Source organism: Thamnophis sirtalis, unplaced genomic scaffold (genome assembly GCF_051295495.1).
Source record: "Thamnophis sirtalis isolate CommonGarterSnake01/CBP01778 unplaced genomic scaffold, rThaSir2_p1.2 scaffold_13, whole genome shotgun sequence".
In the NCBI taxonomy this organism is placed as follows: domain Eukaryota; kingdom Metazoa; phylum Chordata; class Lepidosauria; order Squamata; family Natricidae; genus Thamnophis; species Thamnophis sirtalis.
The window spans coordinates 34,453,759-34,472,899 of NW_028261393.1; the positions used below are offsets into that span (position 1 = coordinate 34,453,759).

Here is a 19,141-nt window from a genome sequence, read left to right on the forward strand (position 1 = left end):
TATACAGCTGTACATACATACATACATACATACATACATACATACATACATACATACATACATACATACATTTCCACATGGGAAATACTCATTTGCATTTCACTTTTAAACAAAAGGACACTTCTCTACGTTTGCTTTCTCAGCACTTTTAAGGGCTTCAAGCTGTATCTAGGGAACAATTGCACTGATATTTTAGCCACACGCTTCCCTTTAAAGTTGTGGGTGTAACCTCCCAAGAATGTGGCTTTGGTTCAGTTTGAAACCTGCAAACAATTCCTCTTCTTCCTTCTACAGAAAAGCAGAAAGAAGCCTTCCTAAGTATTTTGTGCGTTCTTGAAAAAAAACATACAGGCAGCACAGTGGCCTCCTTCCCCTAGTCAACATTCAAGAATCTGAGGCATCCTTATTACTCCTTGGAATGTGCAAGACTAATCAACCATGAGATAAACCTGGCTTGTAGTCCTTCAGCTCTGGAACCAACACGAGGAAAGACTGGAGCTGCAAGCACAACATCTGCAAGGGGTTGCTGCCTGAGGGGTCTCTTTCAATTGCAGAAGGTCAACAACTTTTTCATGTTTGGCGCAGAGCTGAACCTTTAGCCTGATACTCTCCCAAGTTCTTCCCACAACCACCGCCCTTCCTATGAAATTTCCATCATGCACAGCCAACATGGGAGCGGTTGGCCAGCTGGAAATCCAAGGAAAGCTAGACAACCAGGAGGTGGAAGAACATCTTGGTTCAGTCCCAGCTAGAGAATTAAACCTGGTCTTGACCATTAAGTTGTCTTAGTACCTAGACATAGTACATGTGATGTTGCTGATTTCTTCCATGGTAGGATCTGGTGTGTGGAATTAATTGGACAGGCCAATGTAACATCCAACATAGTTAAGCTGATTTGCAAGTCAGTTGATCATAAGAACGCAGCCAGAGTGAATTGGGATTTTCTTGCAGCATTTCCTACTGTGCCTCGGCTTCGCAACAGATTCTGAAGCGGAGGACCTGGGGCTTCACTCGGGAGTTCCTTATGCCCCAAGCCAAGCGGAGGGCACCCCCACGGTCCCAAATCTCTTTCCAGAAAGCTTTTCTCCTGAGTTTCAAGCCAGAACCTGGGTTTGGCAGACTGCTGCCTGTTTTGGTTTGGTAAGGTTTGGCCTCTTCAAATACAGGCACTCCTTTACTGACAATCACAATCCAGCCCCAAATTTCTGTTGCTAAGCAAGATATTAAGTGGGTTCTTGCCACAGCGGTTAAGTGAATCTTTGTAGTACTTAAGTTAGTAACACAGTTGGCTTCCCTGTTGACTTTGCTTGTCAGAAGGAGATCATGTTGTTCCAGGATGGGGCCACTGTCATAAGTACAAGGCAGTTGCCAAGCATCTGAATCTTAATCCCGTGGCCATGGGGATGCTGCAACTGTCAGTAAAAACTGATCATCCATCACTTTTTCCAGTATGGTTGTAACTGAAGGGTGGCTAAGTGAATAGTTGTAAATCAAGAACTACCCGTAAAGCATTTTAGAACGTAAAAAAATGGTTCAAGTTTGCCTTAAATTGATTTCTAACCTCTGCCCACCCAGTTTTGGGTGAGGAGGTTGGTTGGACTAGAAGGCCTCCAAAGTCCCTTCCAATTCGGTTATTCTGCAATAAAATGGAAATCGATCAAATTTCGACTTCACCTCCATCCCTGCAAACACCTAGTGGTCTCCCATCCTAGTCCTCAAATCCTTCCCAGCCTTTTCCCCTGAGCACCCGAGGCCGACTAGCAGCAGCCTGGAGGTTTGGAGGGGAGCATTTCCCAATGCCGCCCCACCACCCGCTGAAACCTACCCCACACTCATCCCACAAAGGGGAATCGGGAGCCTGCAGAGAGAGTGGCACTTCCAGCCCTCACCAGCCTCCCGTTCTCCCCGCAGGGCAGACAAAGGCGCCAACGGCACCCAAATTACCGCAACCCCCGTTGGGCGAGATGAGCGGAGAGGCTGTCCGCTCGCTTCGAATCCACGAGCCCCGTCCGAGAAAGGAGTCGGCACTCGGGGACGCCAATACCGGGTTAACAGAACAACCGGGTTGGAAGGGCCCCTGGAGGGCTTCTAGTCCAGCCCCTTGCCCAGCAGGAGCCCCGCCAGGGCCTTTTCGGACAAACGGCTGTCCGGTCTCTTTTCCTGGGGATTCCCCTCCCCCTCGGGAAATCCCTTCTGCCTTCCAGGTCGCAGCCTCCCCCCTGCAGAGGCCCTCTTGGCCTCACTGCCGCCCACGGAGCCCCCCGCGCGGGCTCCAAGCGGCGTCTCCAAGCGGCGTCCCGGGCTACTGGCAGCTGGGCGGCGCGCTGGGGCTGGCCTGGGTCCGCGGGGCGCTAGGACCTGGCCGCTCTCCCGCTGCAGGAGCCGCCGCCTCCCTCTGCCGGCCCGGGCGCCGCCGGCTGCGGCTCCCCCGCCGGACGGAGCGGGGCTCTTTCTGTGGCAAGGAGCGAGCGAGTGCCGACGCCTCCGGGGAGCAGCCGAAAAGGGCGGGCGGCGATGGCGGCGGCGAGCGCTCGGTGCAGGATGCAGCAGGCGGGGCGGCGCTGAGCCCGGCCGCTCGTCCCTCTGGCTGCAGGCGCGGCCCCGGCCCGGCCCCGCCATGGCCGCCCACCTGGAGCCCTTGCCGGCCGCGGAGCTGGAGGCGGAGGAGGACGAGGAGCAGTGGCTCTACGGAGGTGGGGGCGGCGCGGGGGCAGGGGCGGCCGATTCCCAGGCTGCCTCCCCCGCCGGGCGTTGCCGCGGAGCTGGAGGCAGCCGGCGAAGCGTCGGGAGGTTGGAGAGCTTGGCGCTTTCCTCTCCGGACAAGGCTGCTCGCCGCGCCGGGCTTGGAAGCCGAGGATGCTCGGGCTGGTTGGGGATGATGGGATTGGCCGGCCGGCGCGTTGGAGGCAGGGCTGGCGGGCCCTCGGCCGCCGCCCCCTGGCTGGCAGTCTGGAGGAAGAGCGGGCCGGGGGCTTCTCTGAGCAAGGGCGCCCCCCGGGGGGCAGGAATGCGCGGGCCAGGGACCTCCGGCTGGGGGATGCTCCACGCTCGGGGGGGGGGGGAACGAAGGCAGGGCGGGCCCGGTGAGACCCCCAAAGGCAGGGAGGGTTGGGGACACAACAGCAAGGTCAGAGCCTTTGGGGATCCCAGCAAGTGGGGAGGGCTCCGGCCCGCTGCCCCTCCCCCTCCAGAAGATGGGATCTGCTGGCTTGACAATCTTTCAGTCTTGCCTTTAACAGAGTAAGAGGGTTGGGAGGGACCTTGGAGGTCTTCTAGTCCAACCCCCTGCTCAAGCAGGAGACCCCAGACCATTCCAGACAAGTGGCGTCTGGTGTTTTCTTAAAGACCAGATGGCCACTTTCAGAAGAAACGATTGATGGTTCACAATGATTCACACTTGGGCTGGGTTTACACAACAACTTGGACCTCAAAGTAGCCAACTTCAATTTCATGCAGGCTGTTGTGTGATCCTGACCTTCTCTTGTATGAACCAAGTGGTGGGATTGATAAAAGCAGGTTTTGCCTTAGGATCAGTCAGTGCTTTAAAACAGGGCTCTTCAAACTTCACAACTTTAACACTCCCTGAATTCCCCAGTTAGGCTTGTTGGGAACTCTGGGAATCAAAGTCCAAAAGTCTCAAAGTGGTCAAGTTTGGAGAGCCCTGCTTTAAAGTAAGGAAGTAAAAGCTCACCTGAGCATTTGGGGAAAGCTCTCCCCAACCTCTGGCAAGGTCCAATAGTCCAACCCAGATTGATCATATCATCTGCCAGTTGTAGATGAATGGAGAATAGGATTTCCTGTCTCATGGGGGTTACAGTATAATTTGATAGGAAAGTGAGCACCAAGGAGAAGGTCACAAATGGAAGGAGAGCTTAAACTTTAAGGGGTGGTTGAAGAATCTACATTCAGGTGGGTTGATACCTCCCTAGAGTTAATCACAGCAAACGATGCTTAAGTGGAGACTTCAAAAACTTTGGGGAGGTTATAAAGAGGGATTGGGAGAGGTGGCTTGCCATGGGGGACAGTTCTAGGAATAAAGGGAAGCACGGCCTAGTGGATGGCCCTTCAAAGGGAACAGAACTTTAGATGAGGCAGCTGCATGACCCTGCTTGAGACATTCAGGGCCAACTGTTGGTCAAAATTGAAATGCCTGGTGGGAAAAAAAGGAAGAGTCCTCTTCCAAGTAAGTAATTCAAACAAAGCTTGTGGCATTACTAGGGGATTCAAACGATTGAATTCGTGCTTCCCCAGAATGAGGTGGGAGAAAGGACATGCCATGGGAACCTTCTGCACAGGACTTCCAGATAAAACCAAGCTAAGAATGTATTACTATTCTTCTCTTCCTTCCTAGTATCTACGGTATCTCTCCGCACTCATGACTATAACCATGTTGCTTGTATCTTTCCATTTATACTTTTTATTTGTTTCCTAATACAATTTGATAGCTTATTAGTAACCTTGACTATCACTAAGTGATGCATCTTTTTATTCTTGATAAATGTATTTTATTATCTTACGTACACTGAGAACATCTGCACCAAAGACAAATTCCTTGTGTGTCCAATCACACTTGGCTAATCAAGAATTGTAGTCTAGTCTAGTCTGAAATTCAGGGGGAGCTGGTAAAAGTGGATATTATTCTATGTTCTCATTCAATGGTGGGATTCAAATAATTTAACAAGCAGTTCTCTGCTCTAATGACCAGCTGGATAGGCATGGCTCAGTGGTCATGTGACTGGGTGAGCGTGGCCAATTTAACGTCACTCATGTCAATGGGTCCTTAGCCTTAGCTGTTACAATGTAATAAGGGTTAATCAGAGGTAGTTTCTGTAAGCAGGGCAATAAAGTTTAGGATAGAAACACCAGAATGTTCCTACATTCCTTACAGGATTAGCCCTGTAAAGTGGGGGGGGGGGGGGGAATAAGATTTATTCCAACAACCGATTCTCTGAACTGCTTAGAAAGTTAACAACCAGTTCTCCCGAATAGGTGCGAACTGGCTGAATGCCACCACTATTCTCATTGTATTAATAGCCGGGAGTGAATTGGTGGTTTTTCAATACAGTAGTTTAACGTTAAACCAGGGTTTCCTAACCTTGACAAATTTAAGAGCTGTGGAATTCAACCCCCAGAATTCCCCAGCCAACCATTGTGGACTTTAAATCCCACAAATCCCCAGGCAGCCATTGCTGGCTGAGGAATTCTGAGAGTTGAAGTCCACAGGTCTTAAAGTTGTCAAAGCTGGGAAACCCAGCATTAAACCATGATTTAAAGTTAGGTGCATAAACAAAAGAAGAAGAAAAATAATACTGAGCAAAGTTTTAGTTTTCTTTTTACAGGTAACAAAGAAATGGTTCCATTTTATTTCTCCTGGTTGTTTGCTCTTGGTTCAGTACAAACCAAGTTTTGTGTCTTAAAATGTAACACTTGCCAATTGTTAATCCAGCCATTTGCAAACCTTGTATTTAACCTTGTTAAAAAGTAGCTTGCATTTCTATCAGCCAAGATTTCCTGGTTTATATAATAACATTCTGGGCATCAGAGATGGTTTTCCTATAGATTTTTATTTATTTGTTTTTAGAACTGTGCTTTAGCATCCTGCCTGAATAGCCAGAGACTTCATTTAGCCCTCAAAGCTCGGCCATTCAGTACAGTGTAGGTCCGTGATGGCGAATGCAGCGTTGCCCGTTCCTCTTTTGGGTTCCTGGCACACATGCGTGTGTGACGATCAGCTGGCCTTTGGGCGTGTGGCAGTGCCAGAAACAGGAGGAGCTGGGCTTCCATTTTCCTGCGTGAGCAGGCCCCCCTGGGCAGCTCCTCTTCCAGGTTGCAGACCAGATGACCCTGTGTGCGCACTCCCTTTTCGGCATTAGATGTACTAGGTAGTCTTGACTTTCAAACATCCATTCAAAGTTACAACAGACAGCACTTAAAAAAAGTGACTTATGACTGTTTTTCACACATACAACCATTGCAGCATCCCCGGGGTCAGCGGTATATAAGTCTAACTGCTATTGCTATTGCTAGTTGACAAATATGCTTGTCTAAATGTTTAAACTGCTTTCGTTCCTAGATGTTACTGTGATAAAGAATAACAGAATAGAATTACAGAATAACAGAGTTGGAAGGGACCTTGGAGGTCTTATAGTCCAATCCCCTGCACAATACCATTCCCTACAAAGGCTGTCCAGTCTCTTCTTAAAAATCTCCAGTGTTGGAGCATTCACAACTTTTGAAGGCAATTTGTTCCACTGATTAATTGTTCTAACTTAGGAAATTTCTCCTTAGTTCTGCGTTGCTTCCCTCCTTGATGAGTTTCCATCCATTGTTTCTTGTCCTGCCTTCAGGTGCTTTGGAGAATAGCTTGACCCCTTCTTCTCTGTGACAGCCCCTTCGATTGGAACACAGCTATCATGTCATCCCAGTCCTTTTCTCCCTTAAACTGGACCTACCCAGTTCCTGCAACCCATTCCTTGTATGTTTTAGCCTCCAGCTCCCTAATCATCTTTGTTGTTCTTCTCTGCACTCTTTCTGGAGTCTCAACATTTTTTTAATATTGCGGCAATGAAAACAATATTCCAAGTGTGATCCTAAAAAGGCATAAAGTGGTATTAACACTTGATGTGTTCTTGATTCTGTCCCTCTGTGAATGCAGCTTAGGACTACATTGGCTTTTTTAGCTGCTGCAGCAGACGGCTGGCTCATACTTAAGTGATTGTCCACTCCAAGATCCTTTTCACAGTTTTGAGTATTGAGTCAGGGGAACAAGAATGAAATGTGGCTGCATCTGCCCCTTTCAGAAAAAAACCCGTCTTCATTACATTTTAAACTGCCAACTCTTACCTATCGATCAGGAGTCTCAGCAAGACATAAAGTGTCCATCAGTCTATATTTTGGGTTTCCTGGCAGTCATCAAGAGTGACTTTTATGCTGTATTTTTTAGCAATATTATTTCAGACTTTAAAACTGTTGGTGTGATGATAGTCCCTAGTTAGCCAGGTGTTTTAGACATATACCAACAAAAAGCTATCCAGTTTTGTTTCCTTAGGTCATGTAAACCATAACAGATCTCTTGGATGGTATCAAAAATAACATTCTGGGGACCTTTAGAACCTTACTTGGATAAATAGGGTTTCCCCCCCCCCTTTTCTAATGTGCTTAGATTATTATAGTGGCGCAGTGTTGAAGCCTATTGGTTCCAGATCTCTATTAAAAGAATACTAAGAACTGAGTCTTCAGGCCATGTGTTACTCTTGAGAAGATGCAACCTGGTCTTTGGTTTTGCACAGACGCCACCAGTGCAGAGTTTCCATCCTTTTTTATTTGAAGCAGAAATGCTTTAAATAAACAAAGATTGGTAATTGAACGCAAGATGAATTAATAGCAAATCTCTCCAGTGAACTGTTTAAACAGGCACAGCACTTAAGGAGGGAGGCACATGATGTATAGAGGAAGTGAACTGTCATACATGCCATCACAATCAAGAGATGGGGTTTTTTTTAAATTTCGTAGGGTGTTTGTCAGATCAGTACTGAGAAAAATGCCACTTCCTTGGCATCTGGCTTGATTGGAACTATTGCTATTATCCCGGTATAGTAAATGTGAATTTTATGCTGCTCTCTGAGCTTGTTGTTTGTCTGCAGACATTTTGTTACCCAACTAGGTAACATCATCAGTGCAAGAGAATGTAGGCTTTGCCCCCTGTTTATGTATAGTAGATTGCCATAACAGGATTAGTGGAAGTGTTGCTCCTCCAAGTTCCCTGATTAGAGTATTGTTGCCTGCTTGATAATTCAGGGTTGGTCCCTGCTTAACTGGTTTATCTCTATGGGTCTATTGTGTCAGTCATCCATAGACACAAAGACACAATAAACATGTGTCAGACATCCATAGAAATACAGACAAAATATAATAAATGTGTCGGCCATTCATAGATACATAAACACAATAAACATGTAGTAGCCACCACATAGACAGAGAGGTCTAGGACAACTCATTGCAGCTAACTTGCCACAGCCACCTTGCTGTGGGACAATTTAACACTGTATTAATAATTTCATTCAGTTCCATCAAAATTAATTTAATTTCAGTTCAATTGTCCTGCAGCCAGTTGGCCATGGCAAGTTGTCCCATTCTGTAAACCGAGATAAGCCACATTTACACAGCATTTAAAAGAGACAATAATAAGTAAGAAAGTAACAAAAAGAAGACCTCAAAAAGAACAGAACACGTCCTCTCCCACAGACAATGCCCAGATAAGCAGGAATTAACACAGACAATCAACCCAGCAGAAAACAGTATCTTAATTAAGGAACTGCCACAGGGAAACCTACCCCTTCACCAACACTGCCAGGTTAAGCTACTGTAGATAAACAGGCAGCAAACCCTACACTTGTTTGCACAAAGCTCAGAGAGCACCAAGGACTCCACAGTTCAACCTGAGCGACAAATATTATTTTCTATCTTGCAAAAGTTTTAAAGAGTTTCTACTGCACACAGAGAGGGGGGGGGATTACATGAGTGAGGCATGCAGATCCATTTGTATAAACATAAATTATACAGCCAGCCTGCTAATATCAAAATAGGCCACAGATCATGTGCATCCTCTTTGCCCAGGAAATGTGATGCAGGAAAGACTTTGAATGTGGCTTCCTCCCTGATTTCTTAATTAAACTAATTATGAATGTCTGAAGGATGACTCCTTACCAACCCTCAGAGTCAGTGGAGTCCAGGCACAGGTTCAGAAGGATGATGGGTTTTGTTGCACTGGCCGCAGAAAACTTCCCTGACTGCCCATTTGGAAATCCTGCAGTTGGAAGATCCTCAATTCAGATTTCTGCTAGATGCAGGAATCCAAATTAAAGCATCCCCTACAGAAAGATGTCCAGTCTCTGTCCAAACGCACCCAGCAAAAGGGAGCCGATGGCTTTGCTTGGTCACTGCTTCTACTGCCAAATTGCTCTCCTCACTTATCCTTGGAATGTTTTTCCCATGTTCAGCTGGCATTTACTTTCTTGCAAATTGAGAGCCTTCTGTCTCCTGATCTGGGATGATCTGGATGTTGGAAAACCTGGAGGTTGTAAATACAACAAAATATTTTGGAGAAAGCAACAGCAAAACACTTCTATGTGGTTGCCAAGAAAACTCCATAGAAAATTCCTGGTCATCAGAATTGGATCAACTTAAAGGCGACTTCAAGAAGGATTGGTGCTTGGATGTCAATGTAGTTAGAAGAAGAGAGACATAAGCTAGGAAGAGATGGAGTACAGGGACAGTCTAGGAAAGCAATTGCTCCTTCTCGCTCACTTTTTTGTCCACATCCCACCACCCTTCCATATTCCATCGGAATTGGTCAATAGGAACACCTCATAAGACTACACTGAGTTCTTTTTTACAAATGTTGAATGATTTATCTTTGCCTTTAATTAATATTTGTCTTTCTCCCTATTTTCAGATGACAATGGAAAGGCAGAAGATGGACCAATATCTGGGTAAATCTTCAGTTTTTTCATTTAGAACCAAACATATTTAGGTCAGGTAGCCAACCTTCTGTCACATGATGCTCTTCAGATCTGTTGGACTTCAATCTCCATAACAGCCGGCAAGCTTTTGTCATGCTAATTGAACATCATAGCATATATCATGTATATATGAATGCAGCATTTCTATATAATACTATATAATGTTTCCGGAGCATATCAAGTTACAGAGGTACTTGATGTTACATCAAGTTAATTTTATTACATTATATTTACATTACCTTAGATTAAATTAATGTTAAGTTACATTAATTGTAAAAGCTTAAGTGTAGCTTTGTCACTTCTGCTTATTCCCAGCATCAAAACCTCATTAAGAAAAGCCCCAAAATGCTTTTCATATATCTGTTTCATTTGCATTTTATTTTCACATTTGTAGTTCTAAACTCTGTTTTAGTCATGCATGCATGCATGCATGCATGCATGTATGTATGTATGGACCAGGAACAGGCTTGCTTCCTGACTGCCTGCTTAGCTGACTTGGGCTTTTCTAAAAAAAGATGGGATAGGAACTCGTGAAAGCAACGCAAAAGTCAGCCAGGTAGTTGGAAAGCCAGCCTGTTCCTGGTCAGCCAAGTCCCTTCATCGCTCCATGGATACCTTGAGCTTTAAGTCCAGGGCCCTGCAGAAGCTGTTCTGGCTGCAGTTGAGCATGCCAAGGATAACCCTGGATGTTGATATCTGCATAGAAAGGAATACTTTGCATGCTGGAGGGTCAGTTGTCCTACTGATTGACCAATGTAATCTGTATTTTATTGGGTGGAGAAACTTGCCCTTATTGTTGTGTTTACATTTATCAGACACAACGAATCTCATCCATTGCAAGACATTCCTAAGGAGACCAGGATTGTTATCAGTGAAGACCAAGAACTGTTGCAGCAGGTAAGTGATGGTCCTCAAGTAGAAAGTCCAGCACAGCCTTTCCCAATCATGTGTCTGGCAAATGTGTTGGACTTCATTCCTAGTCCTGTCTAGCATAGACAATCACTGGATATTTTCCTGTCAAGGTCTGGCTACGTTCACAGGAGAAATCCATAGAGAGTTTTGTCAGGGACAGGCAGAGCTCACACTAAAAATAGTTGGGACCCACCTCTTCAAGTCCTGCTTTGCTGCCTCACTCTGGCAAGAGTTGGGGTGTTCCTGGGAGAGATGAGCAGACATGGGAGGGTCAAGCTGAAGTAGAGGAAGAAAGTCATCCAGCTTCCACTATTTGGTCTTGAGCACATGGCCATTATCTTCACACAGAACATCAAAAGTTATTTTCACGTCATGAAGTCATTGATAGATGCCACGCAAGTCTATGACTGTAATACATATATGATTGATTGATAATTAATAGAAAACCAGAGGAACCATGGATTGGATTGGATTGAAAGAAGTAATTAAGGATGAATGTGAAAAGATACGTCTGAAGAGAAAACTGGATTTTAGAACAAACCATGGAAATTGACAGGAAGGGAAGAGAAAGGAAAAAAACCAAAACAAAAACCTGAAAGGCAATTAAGCAAGAGTTCTAGAGACAAGAAGTAGTGTTACAACAATTGCTGTAAAGACACTAAAGGTAGAAAAACATTGAAAAACAAGAAACATCTTCCAAAAGATCTCAAATTACCCTACTTGGGAGGGATTAATGGAAGGTCTGTCTCTTTGGAGAAGGTTCTGAGGCTCAGTAGGATGGAAGAAAGCAGAAGAGGAGCAGAGAGGTTCATCAGCCCAAATACAACGGTGTGGGGGCGTTGTTGGAAGACCTGGAAGAAAAAGCTTAGGGACAGATTGTCATGGAGAAAAAGTTGCCTCTCTGGCTGGCAACAGTCAACACTAATCTGATAATACATAATCAGGTGGTATCCAAATCCAAATTAGATGGAGCTCCCTGTACTCTTTTTTTTTTCCTCACGTTCTCTTTTATTCCTGGTGACAACTCACCTAACCGGGTTTAGTTTCTCATGCTGGACATGTTACTGTCTTTGCTGTAGCTCATCCCAAGTGGGGAAGATGAGGAGGAGGAGAGCGACAGTGATGATGATGACATTCGAGTCACGATTGGCAATATCAAGACAGGAGCCCCACCTTATATGTATGTGTCACACCCTCTGCCAAATCCTATTCTTTACTTAGTCATGCATGTTTTGTGAGATCAATGATGTTTTACTTGTTTATTTTATTTTTATCTTGCCTCTGTTTTTTTATAAATGACTCAATGAGGTGAACATATCTAATATTCCTTCCTCCTCCTATTTTCCCCACAACAACAACCCTATAAGGTGGATTGGGCTAAGAGAGACTTGACTGGCCCTAAATCACCCGGATGCCTTTCATGCCTAAGGTAATAGTTGTAGAACTCAACCATCTCCTGATGATTGACTCAAGGTCACCCAGCTATTTTTCACGCCTAAGGTGGGACCAGAACTCACGGTCTCTTGGTGATTGGCCAAAGTCACCGAATTGGCTTTCATGCTTAAAACAGGACTAGAACTCACCATCTCCTGGTGACTGACCCAAAGTCCCCAGTCAGTTTTTCATGTTTAAGGTAAGACTGGAATTGGCAGTTGGTCTTACTTGAACTGCATGTTTAAGAGAAGGTGTGGGAGGAGTAACACATGGGTATTAACCCAGACCTTTTGCCCTGGAGTCTGAGGTAATCTTTTGAGGCCACACCTCCGATCCTCCTTCTGCTCTCCCAGATTAACCGATGGTTGTATCAGAGCACCTGGAAGGAAGGAACAAAGAACAACGCAAGCACACGTCCTTCTTATTTGGTGCTGACTGACCACTGAGCTAACTCAGGCCCCTGGCGGGGGGTGTCCTAAACAAGGGGGGGGGGAGTGACTCCTCCCACACCTTCTCTTAAACATGCAGTTCAGGTAAGACCAACTGCCAGTTTCCAGAGTGAGGTGTGGGAGGAGTAACACATGGGACATACCAAAGCTAGATGTCCTAGGGAGGGATCAATGGGCCTTAGCCCCACGAGAGTCTAAGACTCCCTGCAGAACCCTCCTACCACAGGCCACCTCTGCGGAGGCGTAAGCATCTAGGTGGTAATGCCTAATGAACGGTGAAGGAGACGACCAGGCGGCGGCCCAGCAGATCTCCTCTATGGGGGCCTGGGTGGCCCAGGCTGCTGAGGTGGCCGCACTTCTGGTGGAGTGCGTTGTGATGCCCTCTGGAACTTGAATTCCCCGTGCCTCGTAGGCCTGTGAAATGGCCGCTCTGATCCACCTGCTGATGGTGGCCGGGGAAACCTTAGCGCCTCTGGTGGACGGTTGATATGACATGAAGAGGGCTTCTGAATGCCTAAAGGGTGCCATGCGCTTCAGGTAGATGCGCAAGGCTCTTCTGACATCCAACCTGTGCCAAGATCTTTCCCTATCCCTGGAGGGCTGCGGACAGAAGTCCGGCAGAACTATCTCCAGAGCCCTGTGGAAGGGAGAATTGATCTTGGGCATGAATGTGGGGTCCAATCTGAGGATGACCCGGTTCTCTAGGAAGGTGCAGAGGTCCGCTCTGCTGGAGAGAGCGTTGATCTCAGATACTCTCCTGGCCAAGGTGATGGCAACCAGGAAGACAACCTTAAGGGTCAGGAATTGTAGGGAAACTTCCCTCAAGGGTTCGAATGGTGCCTCCGTCAATGCCTGGAGGACCGTGGGTAGGTCCCAGGTAGGGAATCGATGGACCACTGGGGGATTCAGATTCGCCGCTCCCTTAAGGAAGCGCTTTAGGACCGGATGTTGGGACAAAGGAGTAGCATCCACCACCCCCCAGGACCGTGGAGAAAGCGGAGACCTGTCTTCTAAGGGTGCTGGGGGCCAAACCTTTCTCCAGACCTTCCTGTAGGAAGTCCAGAACCTGGGGTACCGAGGCCGAGGCAGGTACGATGTTCTTTGCCTTACACCAATCAGCAAAGGCCACCCAGGAGGCATTGTAAATGCGGGTGGTGGACTGCCTCCTGGACGCCTCAACGGTCCTAATGACCTTTGAGGAGAAATTGGCCCCTCTCAGCTGTTCCCGCTCAATCGCCAGACGGTCAGATGGAGCCACTCCGGATCTGAGTGCTCCAGTGACCCTTCGTGTATGGACACCTCCCCTGGGGGGGGATCCTCCAGTAGGGGGCTGAGGACAGCTCCACCAAGTCTGCTAGCCAGGGGCGGCATGGCCAGAAGGGAGCCACTAGGATCATCTCTGCTCCCTCTTACACCAGCCTCCTCAGAACCCCGGGGATGAGGGGAAGGGGGGGAGGCATAGAGTAGACCTGATGGCCATCTGCAGCGCAGGGCGTCCGTGTCCATGGCTCCTCTGGACGGGAACCTCGATACAAAGATTGGCAGCTGGGCATTCACTGGGGTCGCAAAGAGATCCACCGCCGGGTGCCCGAACCTCTCCTTGCAGATCTGCCAGAAGACGCTGGGATGGAGCTGCCATTCTCTGTTGTCGATTGTCCCCCTGCTGAGCCAATTCACTTGCTGGTTCTCCGTCCCATAGATGTGTTCCGCTCTGATGGACTGGAGATGCCTCTCTGCCCAGTTTCCTAACCGGAGGGCCTCGTCGCGAAGGGCCTTGGAGTGGGTGCCCCCTTGCCTGTTCAAGTGGGCCTTGGCTGCCACGTTGTCCGTCAGGACCAGGACGTGATGGCTGGTCACTGTGGTCTTGAAGTGTTGTAGGGCCAGGTGGATGGCCCTGAGCTCCAACCAGTTTATGTTGTTGCGTAGATCTGTTGGAGTCCAGCGGCCCTGGGCTATCTGGGTCTCCAGGTGTGCTCCCCAGCCGAACAGGCTCGCGTCCGTCATGAGTACTTGAGTATAAGAACCATTGCTGGTTCCTTGAAGAGAGATCCTCTGTCTAGTGCTGGGATCAGCCACCAACGGAGCGAGAGCAACACCTGGGGCGACACTCGAACCTTGAACCTGGCGTCGATCATCCCTGCCTTCTGGTATGGAAGCAGGAACCACTGAAGCTCCCCGGCATGTAGGCGAGCCAAAGGCACGATTCCTATACAAAAGATGAATTTCCCAAGGAGCCTGGAAAGAAGAACTACAGGGACAGAGCGTAATTTGCGAACCTCATGGATCAGCTGCACAAAGCTGTCCTTTCGCTCCTGGGGAAGGAAAACCTCCCACAACACTGAATCTATAATAGATCCGAGGTGCTGGAGCCTGGTAGATGGAACCAGCTGGCTCTTCTCTAGGTTGATAGAGAACCCCAGGGACCTGAGAGTGTCGATGGTGATCCCCAGGTCCTGCCTGGCAGTGTCTGGGGACCTGGCTAGGACAAGGATATCATCTAGGTAACAAAACAGTCGGACTGGGAAAGAGCGCAGGTGACCTGCGGCTGCAGCCAGCACCTTGGTAAAGGTCCTGGAGGCTGAGGCCTGCCCGAAGGGTAGGGCCCTATATTGAAAGGGTAGGGCCCTATATTGAAAGTGGTTGCCCTCATGGGAGAACCTAAGGAACCTGCGATGTTCCGGGGTGATTCTGATATGAAGGTAGGCCTCCATGAGATCGATGGAGGCCAGGAAGTCGCCCTGTCGGATGCCCTCTAAGATGGATTTCAGAGAAGCCATCTTGAACCTACGGTAGACCACCCTGGAATTGAGTAGTTTAAGATCCAGGATGGCTCTCCACCCTCCTGAACTCTTGGGAACCAGAAACAGGTTCGAATAGAATCCAGAACCTCTCGCCCCGTCTGGGACCTTCTCTATGGCCCTGATATCTAGTAAATGTTTGATGGCCTTGGCCTTAAGGGCCCGTTTGGCCGGATCAGCAGAGGAGGCGAAGGTGCGGAACCTTTCAGGGAGTTGCGAGTGGAACTCCAGCTGTAACCCGAGCTTAACAGTCTGGAGGACCCACTCATCTGAGCACCTGCGAAAAGGGAGAGGCGGCCGCCAATGGGGTGATCCGTGGATGGGTCACTTGAACCTGTGGAATGGGCGACCGCCCCCTCCTCGAAAGGGCCGCTTGCTCTGCTGTTGGCCCCTGAATCTATCCCTAAGGAATTGTCTATCCCCTTGCCTGTGGAACCTGGGGGTCTGGTACCTGTGACTCTGGACGTCCAATTCAGGTTGACGGTAGGATGTTCTCCTGGGGTAAGGAGCGTGGCGATCCGACCGTCTGGTCATAGTTGGGAGAACTTTCTTTTTGTTTTTGTCCTCCACCAGAAGAGGATCCAGCGAGGCACCGAAGAGCTTGTCCCCGGCGTAGTCTGCTCCTGCTCGGGACTCCGCTTGCCAGTGGCGCAGCCACAGCAGGCGCCTGGATGCTACCGAGGAAGATAAGGCTCGGGATGCATACTTAACTGCATCCAGGGTGGCGTCAGCTGAGAATTGCGTGGTTGCCAGCACCTTCGAGATGTCCTGCAGCAGTCGTACCTCCGTGGCCGGGGTCCTTTCTCTCAGCTGTTCCAGCCACAGCACGGTAGATCTGTTGAAAAAGGATGCAGAAGCGGCCATCCTAATGGCCCAGGTTATGGCATGGAATGTTTTACGCAAAACAGTTTCCGCCTTCTTATCCTCTGCTTTAAGGCAATTGGCAATGTCTCCCGTCACCACGGTTGAGGCTGAGGCTAGGGTGGCGATCGGGTTGTCCACCTCCGGGAGCTGGAGTGCTTAGGCAAAGGTAGGGTTGAGGTTATAGAACCTCCGCTCATTGTCCCCCGGATTGGAAAATGATCCTGGTTTAACCCACTGGGATTTTAGAACCTCCAGGAACATCTCTGGAGTGGGAATCTCCTCCTTCTCTACTGGGGGTCTATGGAAGGGGCCCTTCCTGTTACTCTTGCTGGTGCTAGGCGTGGCAGTAGCCGCCCTGGGGTCTTGGGGGGGGGGATCCAGGTCTGTAGTCTTGGCCTTATGGGGTAGGGAACTAAATGGGGGGGGGGAAGGCCAGTGATGGTGGGGGCCTCTGTAGACTGAGCATCCTCATCCTCAGAAAACCCCACCTCCTTCAGCTTCCCTTCCTCTAAATCTGAGGCTTCACTGGCAGTGGAAGGGGAAGGGGACCTGGGCTCTCTGGCAACAAGGACTCTGGCACGCGTCTGATAGTCCCTGGGTTGGTCCTGGGAAGATCTATGCTGGGGCCCCTGGGGCTGATGCTGCATACCAGAAGACATCACTTGAGCTAAGGGCCTGGCTAAAGCTTCTTGAAAGCTTTTAGGCAGCTCTGGAAGGGCAAGGCGGAGCTCTGGGGGTTGCAAGTGGTCTCTTGCCTCTGGTGATTCTGGTGCCAGCCTGTGCCTTGCTGGGCTGGGGACCCTGTGACCAAAGGGATCCCCCCTCATCTCAGATGAGTGGACAGGTGAAAGGGGGGGGCGAAATAGAGCTGTGCCTTCTGTCTGAGCTCCTGGGGGAGCCAGGGGAGGTCGCCTGGGCCTTTACCAACGTGGGCAGCCTGTGGGGGGAACGTGATCTGGAAGGCGATGGGCTAATAGTGGCCCTGGACCTTCTTGAGGAGGCCCTGGTGACTCATCCTCCCTGGGTATGGGGCTCCTTCCTGGATGTCCTGGAGGTGCCTCTTTTGCCGGGGGATCTCCCTCTGGGGCCCTGGGAAGCTCCCCTAGAAGGCCCCTCACCTAGATCTGAGTCCCCTGGTCTCGGGCCCACACCCCCGCTCTTCGCCGCCTCTGCCATAACACTCACGGTTCTGTTGCTCACTCCCTCCTTGTTCTCTGCTGGCTGGTCTGCTCTGTGCAATGCTCGCGCCTCCTTTTCCAACCGCCGATCTGTGGCTCGAGCGCCGACCTGCACTGAGGTTCCTAGGCCTTCTGCTGATCCACCAGCAGAATCGAGCCGCTCTAGGCCTCTTCCGGCCTCCTCGATGCCTTCTGAGCGCTTTTGGCATCCGTAGGAGGAACGCCGATCACGTGCTCGACCACGTGCTCTTTCAAAGATGGCAGAGGACCAAGATGGCGGGCGCCAGTCTGCGGTCCGATTCTCTGCAGCTTGGGAGCGTTGGGGAAGATCCGTCAGCTCCCCGGTCCTCAGCTGGTCTCCTGGGTATGAAGGGGCCTCCAAATGGCCCGCACAGCTCCTTTTTCCCTCTTACGCAACCATCCGGTCGCTGGGGATCGCGCTAGCCAGCTGCGCAGCTGGCTAGCGGCTCAGAGCACAGCAGGAGGGGTGAGTAATCCTCAGAAGCCTTCTTTAAGGAAAAAACGCTGTAGAGAAAAAAGCTCTAAGGTCTAAAAAGCTGTAAAAAAAAAAACCTAAGGAAGGGAGCTCGACCTCGTATTTCTCTCGGAGCAGTGGAGTTGTGATCTTGGTCTGAGGGGTAGTGAGATCTTACCCCTGTCATGGTCGGACCACTACCTACTGAGGCTTGACTTTCGGAGACCAAACCCCCACTGTAGGGAGGAGGAACCGACCAGGTGGTTCCGCCCCAGGCGACTTATGGATCCTTCAGGTTTCCAGACGGAGCTTGGGGTTATTCCTGATACTCTCGCCCGCAGTCCGGCGGAGACTCTGGTTGCTGCTTGGAACTCGGCAGCGACGGAGTCTCTTAACCGGATTGCGCCTCTACGGCCGCTCTGAGGCAGTGGATCCAGGAGGGCCCCTTGGTTTACTGAGGAACTCCGGGAGATGAAGCGCCGAAAGAAACGCCTAGAGCACCGATGGAGATCCAGTAAATCCGAATCGAACTGAGCACTTTTAACATCTTGCATCAGAGCTTACATCCAGGCAATTAGGACGTCAAAAAGAACACACATTGCCTCTCTGATTGCTTCCGCTGAGTCGCGCCCAGCTGCCCTGTTCAGGATAACCCGTTCCCTCCTAAATAGGAGGGATACGGGTGATCCTTTGCAGGGCAGAGCTGAGGACTACGTCCAATTCCTCGCGGATAAAGTTGCTCGGTTTCGGGCGGACCTGAACTCCAATCCTGCAGAACCAGCTGAGGCACTAAGGGATAATCTGGTAGGTCATCGCTGGATTGATTTTCAAGCTGTTACCACTGAGGACGTGGACAAGGCCATGAGAGCTGTAGGTGCCTCCACATGTGTGCTGGACCCGTGCCCCTCCTGGCTGGTTGTTAACAGCAGGGAGGTGACACGGGGCTGGATCCAGCCGCCTCCCTTCAGGAGGGGGTCTTTCCCCCCGCATTAAAGGCGGCGGTGGTGAGACCCCTCCTGAAGAAACCATCTTTGGATCCAGCCGTTCTAAACAACTATCGTCCAGTCTCCAACCTCCCCTTTGTGGGGAAGGTTGTTGAGAAGGTGGTGGCCTTTCAGCTCCAGCGGTCCTTGGAGGAAACCAGTTATCTAGATCCATTCCAGTCAGGCTTCAGGCCTGGCTACAGCACAGAAACCGCTTTGGTCGCATTGACCGATGATCTCTGGAGAGCCAGGGATGGAGGTCATGCCTCCATCCTGGTACTCCTTGACCTCTCTGCGGCTTTCGATACCATCAACCATAGTATCCTTCTGCAACGACTGCGGGAGGTGGGGGTGGGAGGCACTGTCTTACGGTGGTTCTCCTCTTACCTCTCGGACAGGTCGCAGTCGGTGTTAGTCGGAGGGCAGAGATCGACCCCTAGGCCCCTAACGTATGGGGTGCCGCAGGGTTCGGTCCTGTCCCCCCTTCTCTTTAATATCTATATGAAACTCCTGGGCGAGATCATTCG

The 19,141-nt window shown here is 49.6% G+C and overlaps 1 protein-coding gene across 1 annotated transcript in view; it reads left to right on the forward strand.

Moving 5' to 3' along the window:
- The first annotated feature begins 2,490 nt into the window (after positions 1-2,490).
- LOC106555289 (uncharacterized) overlaps positions 2,491-19,141 on the forward strand; it is a 48,985-nt gene continuing 32,334 nt past the window's right edge. The window contains exons 1-4 of the mRNA XM_014074110.2: positions 2,491-2,693; positions 9,455-9,491; positions 10,337-10,418; positions 11,513-11,613. Of these exons, the coding sequence (XP_013929585.2) occupies positions 2,618-2,693; positions 9,455-9,491; positions 10,337-10,418; positions 11,513-11,613 (296 nt within the window). The 5' untranslated portion in view covers positions 2,491-2,617. The remainder of the gene's footprint in view (positions 2,694-9,454; positions 9,492-10,336; positions 10,419-11,512; positions 11,614-19,141) is intronic.